The sequence below is a fragment of the Pteropus medius genome, unplaced genomic scaffold (assembly GCF_902729225.1).
Source record: "Pteropus medius unplaced genomic scaffold, Ma_sr-lr_union100, whole genome shotgun sequence".
Classification (NCBI taxonomy): domain Eukaryota; kingdom Metazoa; phylum Chordata; class Mammalia; order Chiroptera; family Pteropodidae; genus Pteropus; species Pteropus medius.
Window position 1 is genome coordinate 6758718 of NW_024350926.1, and position 13456 is coordinate 6772173.

Sequence of the window (13456 nt, forward strand, 5' to 3'; positions counted from 1 at the left end):
AACCATAACCTTACTTGGTGATTTTTGACTGTTCCAGGAAGAAAAAAAAGAAAAAGTGGGAAAGAATGTCTCAAAGGGCTCACATAAGCTTGAAAACGACAATCTTAAACTGCATCTTAAAGAGCAGAGCTTCCGCCAACATTACAGGTGTGCCAGAATACTGATCTCCCCCAACCTTTCACAAAGAGCTGCTAAGCCAGGTGCTTCCAACCTCCAACAGCCTCATCCACCTTAGTGTGTGATTCAAAAACTATTTTCTACATGTGCCACAACCTGAAAAAAAATGGTTGGGAGGCACTAATAAAGTACACTAAAGCAGTTACAACTTCAACTTTAAAATACACATTCTCCAACAAGAAATTCAAAGTCTATCATTAGCTGATGTCATTGATCCCAAAGACAAATTTATTTCATTTTTATCAGTCCAAGGAATCAAATCCTACATTTGTATAATATGTATTTTTTAAAATTACAGTTTTTCTTATGGTTTAAGTAACCTCTTCAGCAGCAGTACTATCCTGGTGTGAGTAGGATAAAGAAACCTGAAAACTTTTTAGGTAAGAACATGGTCAGAGCAGCGTTCATGCATGGCACTTTTTCCTAATCGCTCTAACTGAAATCCCAAAAATATCCATTTTCCTAACCTCCTTCCACACTTTTTCTTTACAGCACTATCACCTTCTAATATAACATACAATTAACTTAAATATTTGATTCTTATCTGCTTCCCCCAACTAGACTATTATATCCAGAAAGAAAGGAGTCATGCTTCTGTTCACTGCTCTAACCCTCGTACCTAGATGGGTACCTGACAGTGAGCCCTCAAAAAAAACCCTCAAAACTGATGAGTGAATAAACAAATGTCGTAATTTGGTTGCAGTTTATGTATAATTTAATTGTTCTTAAGAAAATTAAACTTTGCTATTAAGATGGTCAGGAAAAAAATTTGTTCACCAAAGACACAGAACCACAGTGTTTCAAAAAGCTTGATTTATCTACATTAAAATATTTTTCAAGATATTACCAGAAAATGTGTATGAGACGTTTTAAAACACAGATAAAAGGAAAGATTTTAATTAAAATGAGGAACATCAGTTTTCCATTCCTCTCATCAGAAGACACAAAGGAAAGAAGTGAAGTGCGGTAAGACAAAGGTAGTATTTGGGACACAGAAAAATGCAGTGTAACACTGGTAAGTATTTTTTTCGGTTGCCACGTAAAATTCAAGATTGCCAATATTAAATTCAAGATTATCAATATTAAGTTCCATACTGACTCATTTTTCTCTTTAAAAACTGAAATCTGCCTTTTCCAGACACTTGAAGCCTAAATCTAACCAGCTAATTAGTTATCCTCAGAATTTTCTTATGAAATATAATCACAAATATTGTGGATTTTAATCTTTGGTCTTAAATAGTTTTAATCTTAATACGAAGAATCTTAAATTGGTCATATAGCCCACCTACTGTTCAACTAGTGTTCCACAGTTCCTTTTTTGGCCTCGAATGACGAAACTTCCCTAATGTCTCTGGGGAGATTAGTGTAAAGTATAATGTAATGACGAAACTTCCCTAACGTCTCTGGGGAGATTAGTGTAAAGTATACTGTTTCCTGAAATTGTTCTGGTTTTTTCCCTGCACCATTTTGTGACATTTTTTCAACTAGAAATGTTACATTTTTTTAATTCTGCAGGAAAAGTCCGGAGGGAGAAGCAAAGGTGAAAAGAATACTGTATGGAAAACAGGTTGAAAGGGGATTACACAAAAGTACAGAAGTAAATATGAAGCAAATATGTGCACGAAAAAGATGGGAAAAAAAAAAGAGAGAGAGAGAGATGAAAGAAAACCTCTGTTCTCTCCTAGAAAGGAGGAAAAAACCGGAGGTGGGGATACGGAGACTTGCTTATTCTTCTAGAAACAAAAGCACAAAATCCTTCTAAGAAAAACGTGGTCTCTTTCTTTGAGGAAACGCTGTTAAAACTCTAAAAAGCGCCTAGCTGACACTCCAAATGAGAGTTCTACCTTCTCTTCCTAAGTGCTTTGATACAAGTATTTTTCATCTGTAAATTAAACGCAGGCTATAGATAACGCGGAGTCAGTCTACAAAACTGCAATTGTGGTTGCCATCTTTGCCAGAAAAAAAAACAAACTCCTTGGATTTCGGGGGGAAAAAAAGGACTGTATTAAGTTGGAAAGCCAGACATCCACGCATTGCCGAGTCAGGTAGCTATGACACGGGTTAACAAACACCTCCTACCAAACTAAGGTTCCGCTAAAGATAAGGGGCAAAGGGCTGTAGTCCGACCGCGACTGCAAGGGTGGGGCACCGGAGGAAAAAAAGATTTGAGGGCGAGCTATCCCGAGAGGTCTAAAGGGGCTGGTGACTTGGCTCTCGGGGACACTGCATATTAGGCGGCAAGTGATGGTTATGGACTAAGGGCGGATTCGGGGAGAGTGGGACGGTGGGCCGCTGTTCGTTGGGAGTGCGGAGGCTGAGAGAGGAAGGTACCCAAGAGGCAAAGGATTGAGAGTCAAAGGAGGAGAAGCGAAGGGCCGAGCAGTCAGGGAGGCCGGGGATGGGAGGCCCGCGCCGAGGCCGCGAAGGGCCCTTGCAGCCGGCCGCCTTCTCCGGGAACGCCTTTCGTGCTCCTCCACACCGAGCCCCTCTCCGGGCCGCCCCTGCCCCGGCGACGACGGCGACAGCAGCTGTTTCCGCCTGGCCCGGGACTGCGAAGGGAAAGGCATCCCGGGGGCGGGCGGGCAGCAGCCGTCCGTGCGAGCGGGAGCTGACTCCGAGACGACTGCCGCCGAGGCAACGCCAAACTTCGCCCTCCCCTCCCCTTAGCCTTCTTTATCCCCCAACTTCCCGGCCGCCGGGTGTCCGCTTCGACCGACCGAGCCCGCCCCATGCCGTTCTTCTCGCCCCTCCCCAACGCCCTAAAGCTGGAGAAGGACTGGCCGCCACGGCCGCTCCCGAGCCCGCCCGAGCGCCCTAGAGTCCCAGACGCCGCCCCCGACGAAACGCTCGCATCCTCTCGGCGGCTCCCTCGCCCGCCCAGATACTGCAAACTCCTCTCACCTGCATTGACGCCATGATGGAACCATCCCCCCTAGGCCGGCGAGGCCAGAGACGCAGGGGGCGGAGCTGCCGTGCTCGCGTCACGCCGCGGGCGCCCCGCATCCTGGGCGCGGGGGCGGGGCCTCGGCGGGCGGGAGCGGCGCGACGGATTGGCTGGCGGGAGCGCGCCGCGGGGCGGGGCGGGGCGGGGCGCGCGGGGAAGCGCGCTGTCAGTGCCCTGGGTCTCCGCCGCGAGCCCGCCCGCCTCCCGGTCGCCGGGGAGGTGCCGCTCCGCTTCGGACCTGGCCACGCTCGTTTTTATCCTGACGATGTCCGGCCCCGCGGCTTGGTTTTCTGTTTTGTTTTCACACACTGCTGTGCCCACTTTCACACCCTTGGGGCCAAATAAAACTTTCCGCCGGCTGCTTTTTTGGTCTTTTCGAACCTGAAAGTCTCTTCATAGTCCTATTTTGAGAAGAGAGACAGAGTTCCCGTACGACAGGATGAGAATTGACAGCAGAACAGCACTTTGCTTTAAAGGCAAGGGCACATTTGTAGAGCTGAAACATGTCCAAAAGGGAAGACGAAGTTTTGAAATTTTTTATGTCTGTGTGCGATTTCCGCCCCTTCACCCCAGCCCCTCGATTTAAAACCTCATCTGTATCACTGATAGTTAGGGTTGTGACGCCACTGACATTTGCCTCTAGACATGACTTACTTTTTTTAATGTACCAGTGTCATGTTATAATATACAAATATCTTCTATCGCATCCAGATTTTTCGACTTGTTCCGTGGCGGGCAGTTTTGTGGCCAGTGGACCTAGGGATGTATTTGAGTAAGGAAAGCTGAGCATACAGAATTTATTTTGGGAATGCACCAGTTCTGCCAACATTTATCAGAAGCCACGTTTTAAAAAGCTGCAACCGAACTGAAGATGTCGTTGGTTTATAAAATAGAAGCCGAAGCTTCTCGTGTTCTTTCACTAAAAAATGAAGGAAGCCGATACAGTGAATAGAAAGCTTTTACTTTATCACAATAAAAGCTTAAAATCTGTCATTTTATTAACTCAGATCTTTTAGAAATTTCTAAAAGTTAAGATTTAAGTATAAGATCAATTAAGATATCATCCATTCCACTCTTAAGATAATGTTCTCTGGGAAATTTCCTAATGTAAAATGTGTTCACAAAGGAAAAAGATCTTTAAAATACACTATTCTATGGTTTAATAATAAACACACTATTCTTCATCACTAGAGAGGAAGTTATATTGGTAAACTTTTTTTTTTCCTCAGACTTCCACCCTCATTGCTAGAAATGTTTTTCCCTTTGCTGTGCAAAATGACCATGTCCTTAAGGATGTTTGCAGGGTCTTGCAACTAAGAATCATCCAGAAACATATCGGGTGTTAACCCAGTGTGTTGTCAACATTTCAACTGTGAGTAAAAACCATATATCCTGATGAAAGAGGAAAGCTTTTCCAGAGTCATTTTCTTCTGGAGATCTTTATCCCTATGATCTCAGAAAATTACTCCAGAAGATCAGATTTTACGATCTAAGGTTCACTTTGTTTAAAAGTTGATTATTCCTAAGGTATAAGTGACATCAGATGACCCCATAAACAAAGCATTATGACATCATCAGAGCCAACAACCTGCCATGACACATACTAACAGGGAAGAAGAAGGTCTACAAGAATCTTGACACTCCTTACAAGAAAGTCAACACCTGGTCCCTTGGGTTTTATGTGTTTAAAAAGGTCTTTGTAGGAGGGAAAAGTCAGTACCAGTCATATCTTTCCTAGGAAATATTAAATAGTACAAAATCACCTCACTGTCTTCTTCATTCTTTCATTAATATATAATAGAAAGAGCCCAATGTATTCAGGAACTAAAACAGTGACTTTCAGATGGCATGGGGGCATATAATTATCTCCAGGGAGCTTGAAATTTTTATATCTAAAACACTTGATTACACAATGTTTAAAAACTAGGCCCACAGCCCATTTCTTTACAGAGTGGGGCTTACTATAGACAGGCAAAAGGTTAATGTCTGACAATCTGAAAAGTGAGAGAGGAAGTGGACATTTCATAAACCCTCTAGGAGTGAAATTGGTGCCTTCACTTTGTAAACAGTTCAGCAATAGTGAATCTCAAGTGTTCCATACTCTTAAAGAATCTTTTTGCTAGCATAATTTGCAATAAAAGGTATTTAAGGGATATATTAAACAAATGCTAATCTTGTTTGGATACTGATTCAAACAAAATGTAAATTCAAAAAAATGTAAAAAAGATTTTTGAGACAACTGGACAAATTTAAACATAAAATAGATATTAGATGATATACAAAGGAATAATTATTTTTGTTAGATTTGATCATGATATTCATTTTTGAATTGACACAGCAATTAGAAATGACCATCAGGTTCAAGGAAGTGATTTTCCTTTGTCTCAGAAAATACCCCACCACCTGCCACCGCTTCCCTGGAAGAAAAAAAAACAGGACAGATTCAAGCTGTGTATGTGCCTGATGTCTTCTCTTCCAAGGAAAAGGCAGAGCCTATGACAGAGAGGACTAAAAGCAGCTGGATTTTCTGGCAGAAAAAGAAAGGAAATATGGGAAACCAAATAGCCTTGTAACTTGAAGGACCGATGTGTTAAAAAGGCACCATACTAGGAATCGAAAGGCCTCAATCTGAATCCTAACTCACCTGCTTCCTAGTTGTGACCTGGAGTGGGTCACTTAAACTTCTCTGGACCTTAGTTTCATCATCTGTAAAATGGGGATTAAATTGTCAGCATATAGTTTGTGGTGGAGTTGCTATGGGATTGTGATCCGAAGGAGCTTTATACCGGCACAGCACCACATGGATGAGAGGCAATATCTACTTTTTCTGCCAAATTACTCTCTGTTCTCTCCAGTGAGCAGATAAGATGCTAGCTACAGATAAGAAGTGGGGTATATGGCAGTGACTGCGACTCATATTAAGATCCCCAAATTTCATATCACTGTGAACATAGAAGAGTCTTGGTAGACACTGTTCTTAACTGAGCTTGCCAAAGACAAACTTCAAGGTTGGGATGTTGCCTCTCCTTCACACAGTGTCCTTGCCCACATGTGGCATCCTCCCAGACCTGCTCTTATTAATGAGTACAGTGATAAGAGCTACCTGGGATTGAATATTTACATGTGCCACATAGGCACTCTGAGAGGCACTTGCATTTCCTGTATTATTCAATCTTTAAAACAGCACTATGAGGTACATAAACCAATTCCCATTTTCCAGGTAAAAAAAACAAGCTTAGAAAGGCTAGGTAATTTGCCAGGGTCACGCAGATTATGAACAGCAGAGTCAGAATTCTACCTTGGGAACTCTGAACTCCATGAATCTACAGACCGAATTACTTATTATACAACGTTGTCCTCCTGATTCCATTCTCTTAATGACCCAGATCAGTGAGGTTTTAACTAATCAGACTGATTCATTTTAAACTATGAAATGTAATAGGCAAGGTGGGTTTTACATTTCAACGAGAATATCTGAGGACCCCAACTATATCTAATTGGTGAATTTTCACACAATTTGACAAAAAAAAAAAAATTATGTGGCATTTTTGACCAAAAAGCGTATATTGAATGACAGGCACTGGGGATATAAAGATGAGTAAGATACAGTTCCCGTATTCGCATTGCTTACAATCATGGAAACAGATAAAGAAAGGATTTTAATAGCATATGGGAAAAGCTACTTTACTGGTTATGATAGGATCATAAGCGAGGATCCCATGGTCTTGCCTAGGAGCTGAAGACGGCTTCCTGGAAGAGCTGAAGCCTGAGCAGAAGTGAAAGGGGTAGAAGACAGGCATCTAGGCCTAGTGAGCATGAACCAGGTAATTGATGACTACAGGGAATGACAAACAGTTTGGTATTGCCCAACGCGAACTGATGGAAGGAGGTGGAAGACGAGTGGCAGGCAAGACCTGGTCACAAAACACTTTGTCAGCTGACAAGGAGGTTGGACCTTATCTTCGAAATTATTTGGCAAATGTGAAGTATTTTCCGATGGGAAGTGGTGAGGCCAGATTTGTGTTTTGGGATGACTGCTCTAGTGGCCAAACAGATTTGATCAGGTAAGATCAGAAAACAAAAATCAGAAAGGGGAAGCTATTGTAAGAGTTTGACAGATGGAGGATGAGGGCTTGGACCGGGGCATGCACAGGAAAGAAAAGAAGAACTCTAGAGATATTTAGGAAGGAGACCACAGGACTGAAATTTGTTATATGTAGGGAGGGGGCAAGGCAAGAATCGAATGCCAGGTTTCTGGTTTGAAAATATAGGAGTTGGTAGAAATGAAAGTTAGTAGGAACGAAAGTAAAGAGAGAAAAAATAATTCATTTTGGATATGTTTGAGGATTTTAAGCTTATGATAGGACATCTGTCATACCAATCTCAAGTAGAGATTGCAAAAATCTATTTTGAATGAATTCAGTAAAAATCCTGGGAGCAGGGGACTCTTTTCTGTCAGTCTCTGTGGTGAGCAAGATGGCCTCTAGCCTCCAGACTCATAGAAATCCTACTCACATCCAGCTCAGTAACTCCAGTAGACAGTACCAGCAGCAGAGATCTGGGAGGGGCTCTGGTTGGCTTAGCTTTAATCAGCTGCAGCTCTCAACCAAGCAGTGATGAAAGAGGTGAGGTTGTCTCATTGGTTGGGCCTGGGCTGACTCTTGTAGCATAGGTGGGAGTGGGGTCAGCCCCACTCAAATCACATGTAATGAGACCTCTTATGAGAAAGAAGCTGATTATACCAGAATGAAGGGAGATATGAGGAGAGATGCCAGAGAGACAGAAAGGGTAGAAGTCCACTATTACATCTAAAGGGAACATATTCAGTAGGCAATTCTACATCACAGGCCTTAACCTAGAGAAGATAGGGAGAAATTTTCATTTAAGTGACGTTTTGGATTATAACATTGGATGGCCTGAAAATTTTAATGCCTGATAAAAGACTGTTCTTGTGACAGACGGCCTGGAGAAGTTCTGGCGCCTTCCTGAGATTTCCTCCAGGGCAAGGAAAGCCCATGGAACAGTTTGAAAACACAGTGGGAGACAGCCTCACATAGACTTCAGCTCATTCAGCAAAATGATTACACTTGGAAGCATGAGAATAAAGAGATCGCCCCTGGAGAGTTTCGGAGAAAACGTGATGCTGAGATCAGAGGCTAAGGGAACACCGACATTTAAAAGGAGAGTGGCCGAGATGCCAAGTCTTGAGGAAGGAGGAATGTATCAGTCATGTAAATTCATCCAAGAGGATTCGTAAAAAACAAATAAACAAATAAACCTGACTGAACTGGCAATGTGGAGGAGATCAGGAATCTGCATCAGATCTTGAATTGTGGAGCGAACTGGTAAGTGGAGATACAGAGACATTGAGAGGCTTAGCTGAGAAGAGAAAGAGGGAGATCAGACTGTACTACAGAGGAAATGCAAAGTCAAGAGTAGGGGAAAGTTTTGTTTGTTTTCAGAAAGAGACTTACAAATTTTCCTAAGCTGAAGGGAACAAATAGAGAGAGAGATGGGAGTTTGAAGAGGGCATGTGTGGGTCATATATATATATTTAGATGTCGAGGAATGCTCCTGATAGCTTCTTAAATCAGACTATCATAGGCCTGGGGGAAATAGGATATGACGGGGTGTATGAAACTGCAAGATAAACTTGGTATGTCTTCCTAGAGCATGACTTCTACTGTTTGCTAAGTTATTTAAAATAGAATGTTCTTCAGACTCCTTGACACGCAAGTGCACACTTTGGATTACTTAAGTGGAAACTTAGAGAATCACTGAGGTAAATATTAAACTTTATCCTGTTTCTGGCTTCTTTGGCTTCATTGGTTTTGTCAAATGAAATTTGAAAGAACAAAGAGTTTTAAATTATTAGAGAAGCCAACTTTGAAGGGACTCTTCTGGCCAAAGATAAGATGGTTTGAGGAACAAAACAAGTAAGGACTGCAATAAACTGAAGCACATAATTATATACATGGAAATATGTGTGTTATATCTATATATACACACGATCATATTATGTCATAAATTCATAATGACACTAAAAAAACACATTGGTCACTTTTGGAGTTTGCTAGGTCATCAACTCATTTGAGGAAAAGGGGAAATATTCATCTTTTTCTACCTTTCCTATAAAAATGGTATTTCAAAGTAGCCAAGCGGTTGATAAAGGGGAGTTTTATAGAAAATTTTCAGCTATTGCACATGGAAGCTGTGAAGAAAGAATAATAATAATTGTGCAAACCTTAGTGAAATAACGAAGCCCGGCATCAATCATCAATGGGCGCTAAAACGATCAGATGCAAAGTTGAGGAGGAACTTTGTAATGGACAGATCATGCTGACACACCTGAACCAACTGGTCCAGTTTAATATCGGTGAAAGTGCAGCAACCAGATATAATGTGCCTCTTGAAGATGGTACAATAAGAAGTAACATGACATGCTCTTGCCGAAAAAATCAAAGTAAGACTACATCTCCGGATCAGTTTATAGGAAATAAGGGGGAGAGACGTACAAAACAGAGCAACCTGTTAAACCGTATCATCAAACGGCTGGTCAGACAGGATTTTCTACAGGACAAATGATGCAGTTTCTTCAATAAATGGTTACCTAAGGGGGAAAAAAGAGAGAGGACACAAATTTCTAGTAACAGAAATAGAAGAATGTATAGACATAAGAAGATAAAGGAGTGTTATGAACAACTCTATGCTAAGATCAAATGGACCAAATTCTTGAAAAACACAATCGGCCAAAACTCTCACATAAGAAGTAATAGATATATAAATAGGCCAATATCTATTACATTGAATCAATAATCAATAACCTTCCAAAACAGAAAATATCAGGCCCCGATCGGTTCGCTGGTGAATTATACCAAGTATTTAAGGAAGAAATGATATCAATTCTGTACAACCTCCAGAAGACAGAAGCAGAGGGATTCATCCCAACTCCGTGTATAAGGCCAACAAAATGCTAAAAACAAAATGAGACTGAGACATTACAAGAAAATTACAGACCGATATCTCTCATGAATACTGATGCACAAATCCTCAACAAAATATTAGCATACCTAGTCTAACAATGTATAAAAAGAGTTACACACCATGATCAAGTGGAAATTTTCCCAAGTATGCAAGGCTATGCGACATTCAAAATCAATTAATGTAATCCATCCTATCAGTAGACTAAACATGAAAATCACATGGTCATATCAATAGCTACAGAAAAAGCATCTGACAAAAGTCAACACCTGTTCATGATGAAAGCTCTCAGTAAACTAGGAATAGAGGGGCATTTCCTCAACTTGATAAAAATTATCCTTAAGAAAACCTACAGCTAACATGGATGCCCCTTTTCGCCATTGCTTTCCTGGGAGGGTATGTCCATGTATGAGAGTCTCTGCTCCTTTACGTCTAGGAGATGGTGGCAGCTAATTTAGCAGTTGAGGAGGGTCATGAGGGGTTCAAAATGATCCCTGTTTAATTTTGGGGGTTCCCACTCTTTCCTCAATCAATATTCTAAGCTTTAAATGGCAGATGTGTAACCACCAGCTGCCAACTCAACTGACATTTTAACTCAGCAACTTCCTGCATCGATCTTCAAGTTTGTTTTTACAGTTGTTGGAAAGCTGTCTGTGGCTGAAGAATAAAATACTAGATGTTTCCTAGGATTCTAATTATGCCTGGAAAAGAAACAGGACCTGAAGTTGTCCTCTTTCTTCAAGCTGTCCAGTATCATTAAAAGCAACCATTCCACTTCTCCCGCTATAAATTCTCACTGCTCATTCTTCATGTCTTCCATCCTGTTCTTTGATAGCTGCATTGCAAGCATCCAAAGCTCTGCCCTCAATGGGCAAGCAGTCACTCCAACAGCTTTTTAACCCCGCTGAGCTCTTGGCTTTCAGATCCCCTTTTAAGAATACTATGGGATTGCCACTGCCTTTGGCCCCAGCTGGACAAGGTAATCGAAATCAGATCCCCCTTCTCCTTAAGGTTTGTTGCAACCTACCCTCAATATCAATTTCTATAAGAGTCATAGTTCTTAACTGAAAGCGACTGAAATCAACTAGAACTGCCTAGGTAGGAAAGAAAAGGCAATTCCTGGAAGAAAGTGAAGGGCTCCCTGGTCATGTGTCTGTGCCCTGGTAGTCAGGGGGCAGGAAGAAGCCTCTTTTTTGTCTTTCATAGGAGGATATTGGGACATCTTTTTTGCCTTTTGTAGTAGGATATCAGGACATCTTCATGGATGTCCTAATTCTCAATGGCCCCTTTTCCTTTTTGTTTGTGAAAGACAGGGAAATGCCTTCATTGTCATGCTCCCACGACACGAAAGCCAACGCGGGCCCCTAGGGTGCTGCAGTCCACCATTAGACACCAAGGTCTCCCTGCCTGCATGATCGCAGTCACGGCCACCGCCAAATTACTACAGCATGTGGGAGGTAATGTGCTCGCCACCGACTCTATGTGCCTCGTGCTGTAGAAGCCCTACTCAGCGCTCGTCACACTCGGCACCACTCTGCTGGCAGACGGACCTCCTGCGAAGGGCTTTGCTATCTTCATCTAGTGGGACTACATTGCTCGCTATAATACTCCGAACCCTGCCACTCTTCCTTCTCTCCCCTCGCGACTGCCTGACGTTAGCAGACCAGTAACTCCCTGCATTGACTTACAGGAAATACCTCTTGAAAATGCTGAATTAGTTTGGTTTACGATGGTTCTTACCTAAAAGGTGAAATAGGCCACTATCAAGCAGGCTACGTAATTATCTCTATAATGAAATCACTGAGGCCAGTCCAATGCCTCAGGAAACTTGCGCCTGATAAGCAGAGCTCTGCGCACTAACCTGAGCTTGCAATGTGGTCAAAGGTAAAACAGCTAACATTTATACTGACAGCAGGTATGCCTTTGGTTTTACCCATGACTTTGGTATGTTCTGGAAACAAAGAATTCTTGACTTCTTCCAGACGAAAGATGAAAAACAGTTCCTACGTTTTAGAACTCTTGGAGGCTATCAAATTACCTACAATTTTAGCAATCATAAAAATTCCTGGACGCTCAGTGGCAAACACAAAGGAAAGTAGAGGCGATCACGTGGCTGGCACTCCTGCTAAGTTAGCAGCATTAAAACAATCTCCCGATACTGCCCTTTCCAGTGGGCTAAAGGAAGCATCTGTGCTACCGGCAGAAGCAACTGGGGATTTAAAAAATAACATTATGGAAGCACAGCATTCAGCTGTTTGACAAAATAGAAATGGTTAGAACAGGGCTGTAAGCATGACCCTAAAAAAACTATGAATAGGTCCAAACTCTCGCCCACTCTTCCCTGACTGCATACATCGTATAACGTGTATGTGACTTAACTCACTGGAGCCCTAGCAAAATGGTTTTATTGAGAAAACAACACTACTGGAAGCCATCTCCAAAGATAGCTTCCCAGGTATACCCAAAATGCCAAACCTGCCCAAAGCACTACCCCAGAAAGCCAGTCATACCTCCGTGGGGCGTTTCCCTGCCTCTAGTACCCTCTGAGGTCTGGCTATCGGACTTTACTCAGCTGCCCCATCTCGGGAATACAAATCTGTTTGTGATGATCTGTACGTTTTCCCACCGGGGTGGATGCATTCCCATGCAGTGAGGCGCTCCTACATCCTCCTACCTGGGGAGCCCCTCGGAGCTCCAGAGCGACCCAGGAACTCATTTCATAGGACAAACGATACAATCTGTAAGAGCCGGCTGATTTCACATTTCCACTGTGCTTCCCATCCGTGGTCCTCTTGTCTCCAGAAGGAACTAATGGGCCAATCAAAACTCAATTACAAAACGCACAAAGCCTTGTCATCTGCCTTGGCCTAAGCCTCTTCCTTTGTTATCACTCAGCCTAAGATCTACTCCCTTCCCCAAGCATAGACTGCCTCCTTTGGGAATCACTACCGGCAGAGGGATGGAATTAGATGGAGGGATGTACGAACCTGCACTGCTGAAAGGAGGCCTTCTGATTAACTGTACGGAACAACCTGTACGGAACTCACCAGGGCCCCCAAGATGAACTCAGTTCACAGAGCAAGCACTGCACAGTGCGCCCCCCGGGAGAAGCCTTCCACCACAATCTCCATCTGGATTCCGTCTCCAGGAAATGCCAGCTCCATGAAGATGCCCTTCTGCCCACTGGAAGGGCCGTATCAGGTATGATTTACCAACCCTTGTACTGCTACTTAAGGGTGACCCACAGATTCATGTTTCTCATATAAAAAGGACACCCACCCCTGAATGGTCTTCTCCACTTGTTGGAGATCTTAAGCTGAAAATCTCTAAATCACCCAAGACCACCAGTAGAAC

At 42.7% G+C, this 13456-nt stretch overlaps 1 protein-coding gene across 6 annotated transcripts in view; it reads right to left on the reverse strand.

Annotated features, from left to right (window-relative positions):
* UBE2W (ubiquitin conjugating enzyme E2 W) overlaps positions 1-3199 on the reverse strand; it is a 48355-nt gene extending 45156 nt beyond the window's left edge. For 2 of the 6 annotated variants that reach the window (XM_039841887.1, XM_039841882.1), the window contains exon 1: positions 3079-3199. In XM_039841887.1, coding sequence (XP_039697821.1) covers positions 3079-3180 — 102 coding nt within the window. In that variant the 5' untranslated portion in view covers positions 3181-3199. The remainder of the gene's footprint in view (positions 1-3078) is intronic. The other 4 variants (XM_039841883.1, XM_039841885.1, XM_039841886.1 and 1 more) reach the window with 3 other exon arrangements.
* Positions 3200-13456: the final 10257 nt, after the last annotated feature.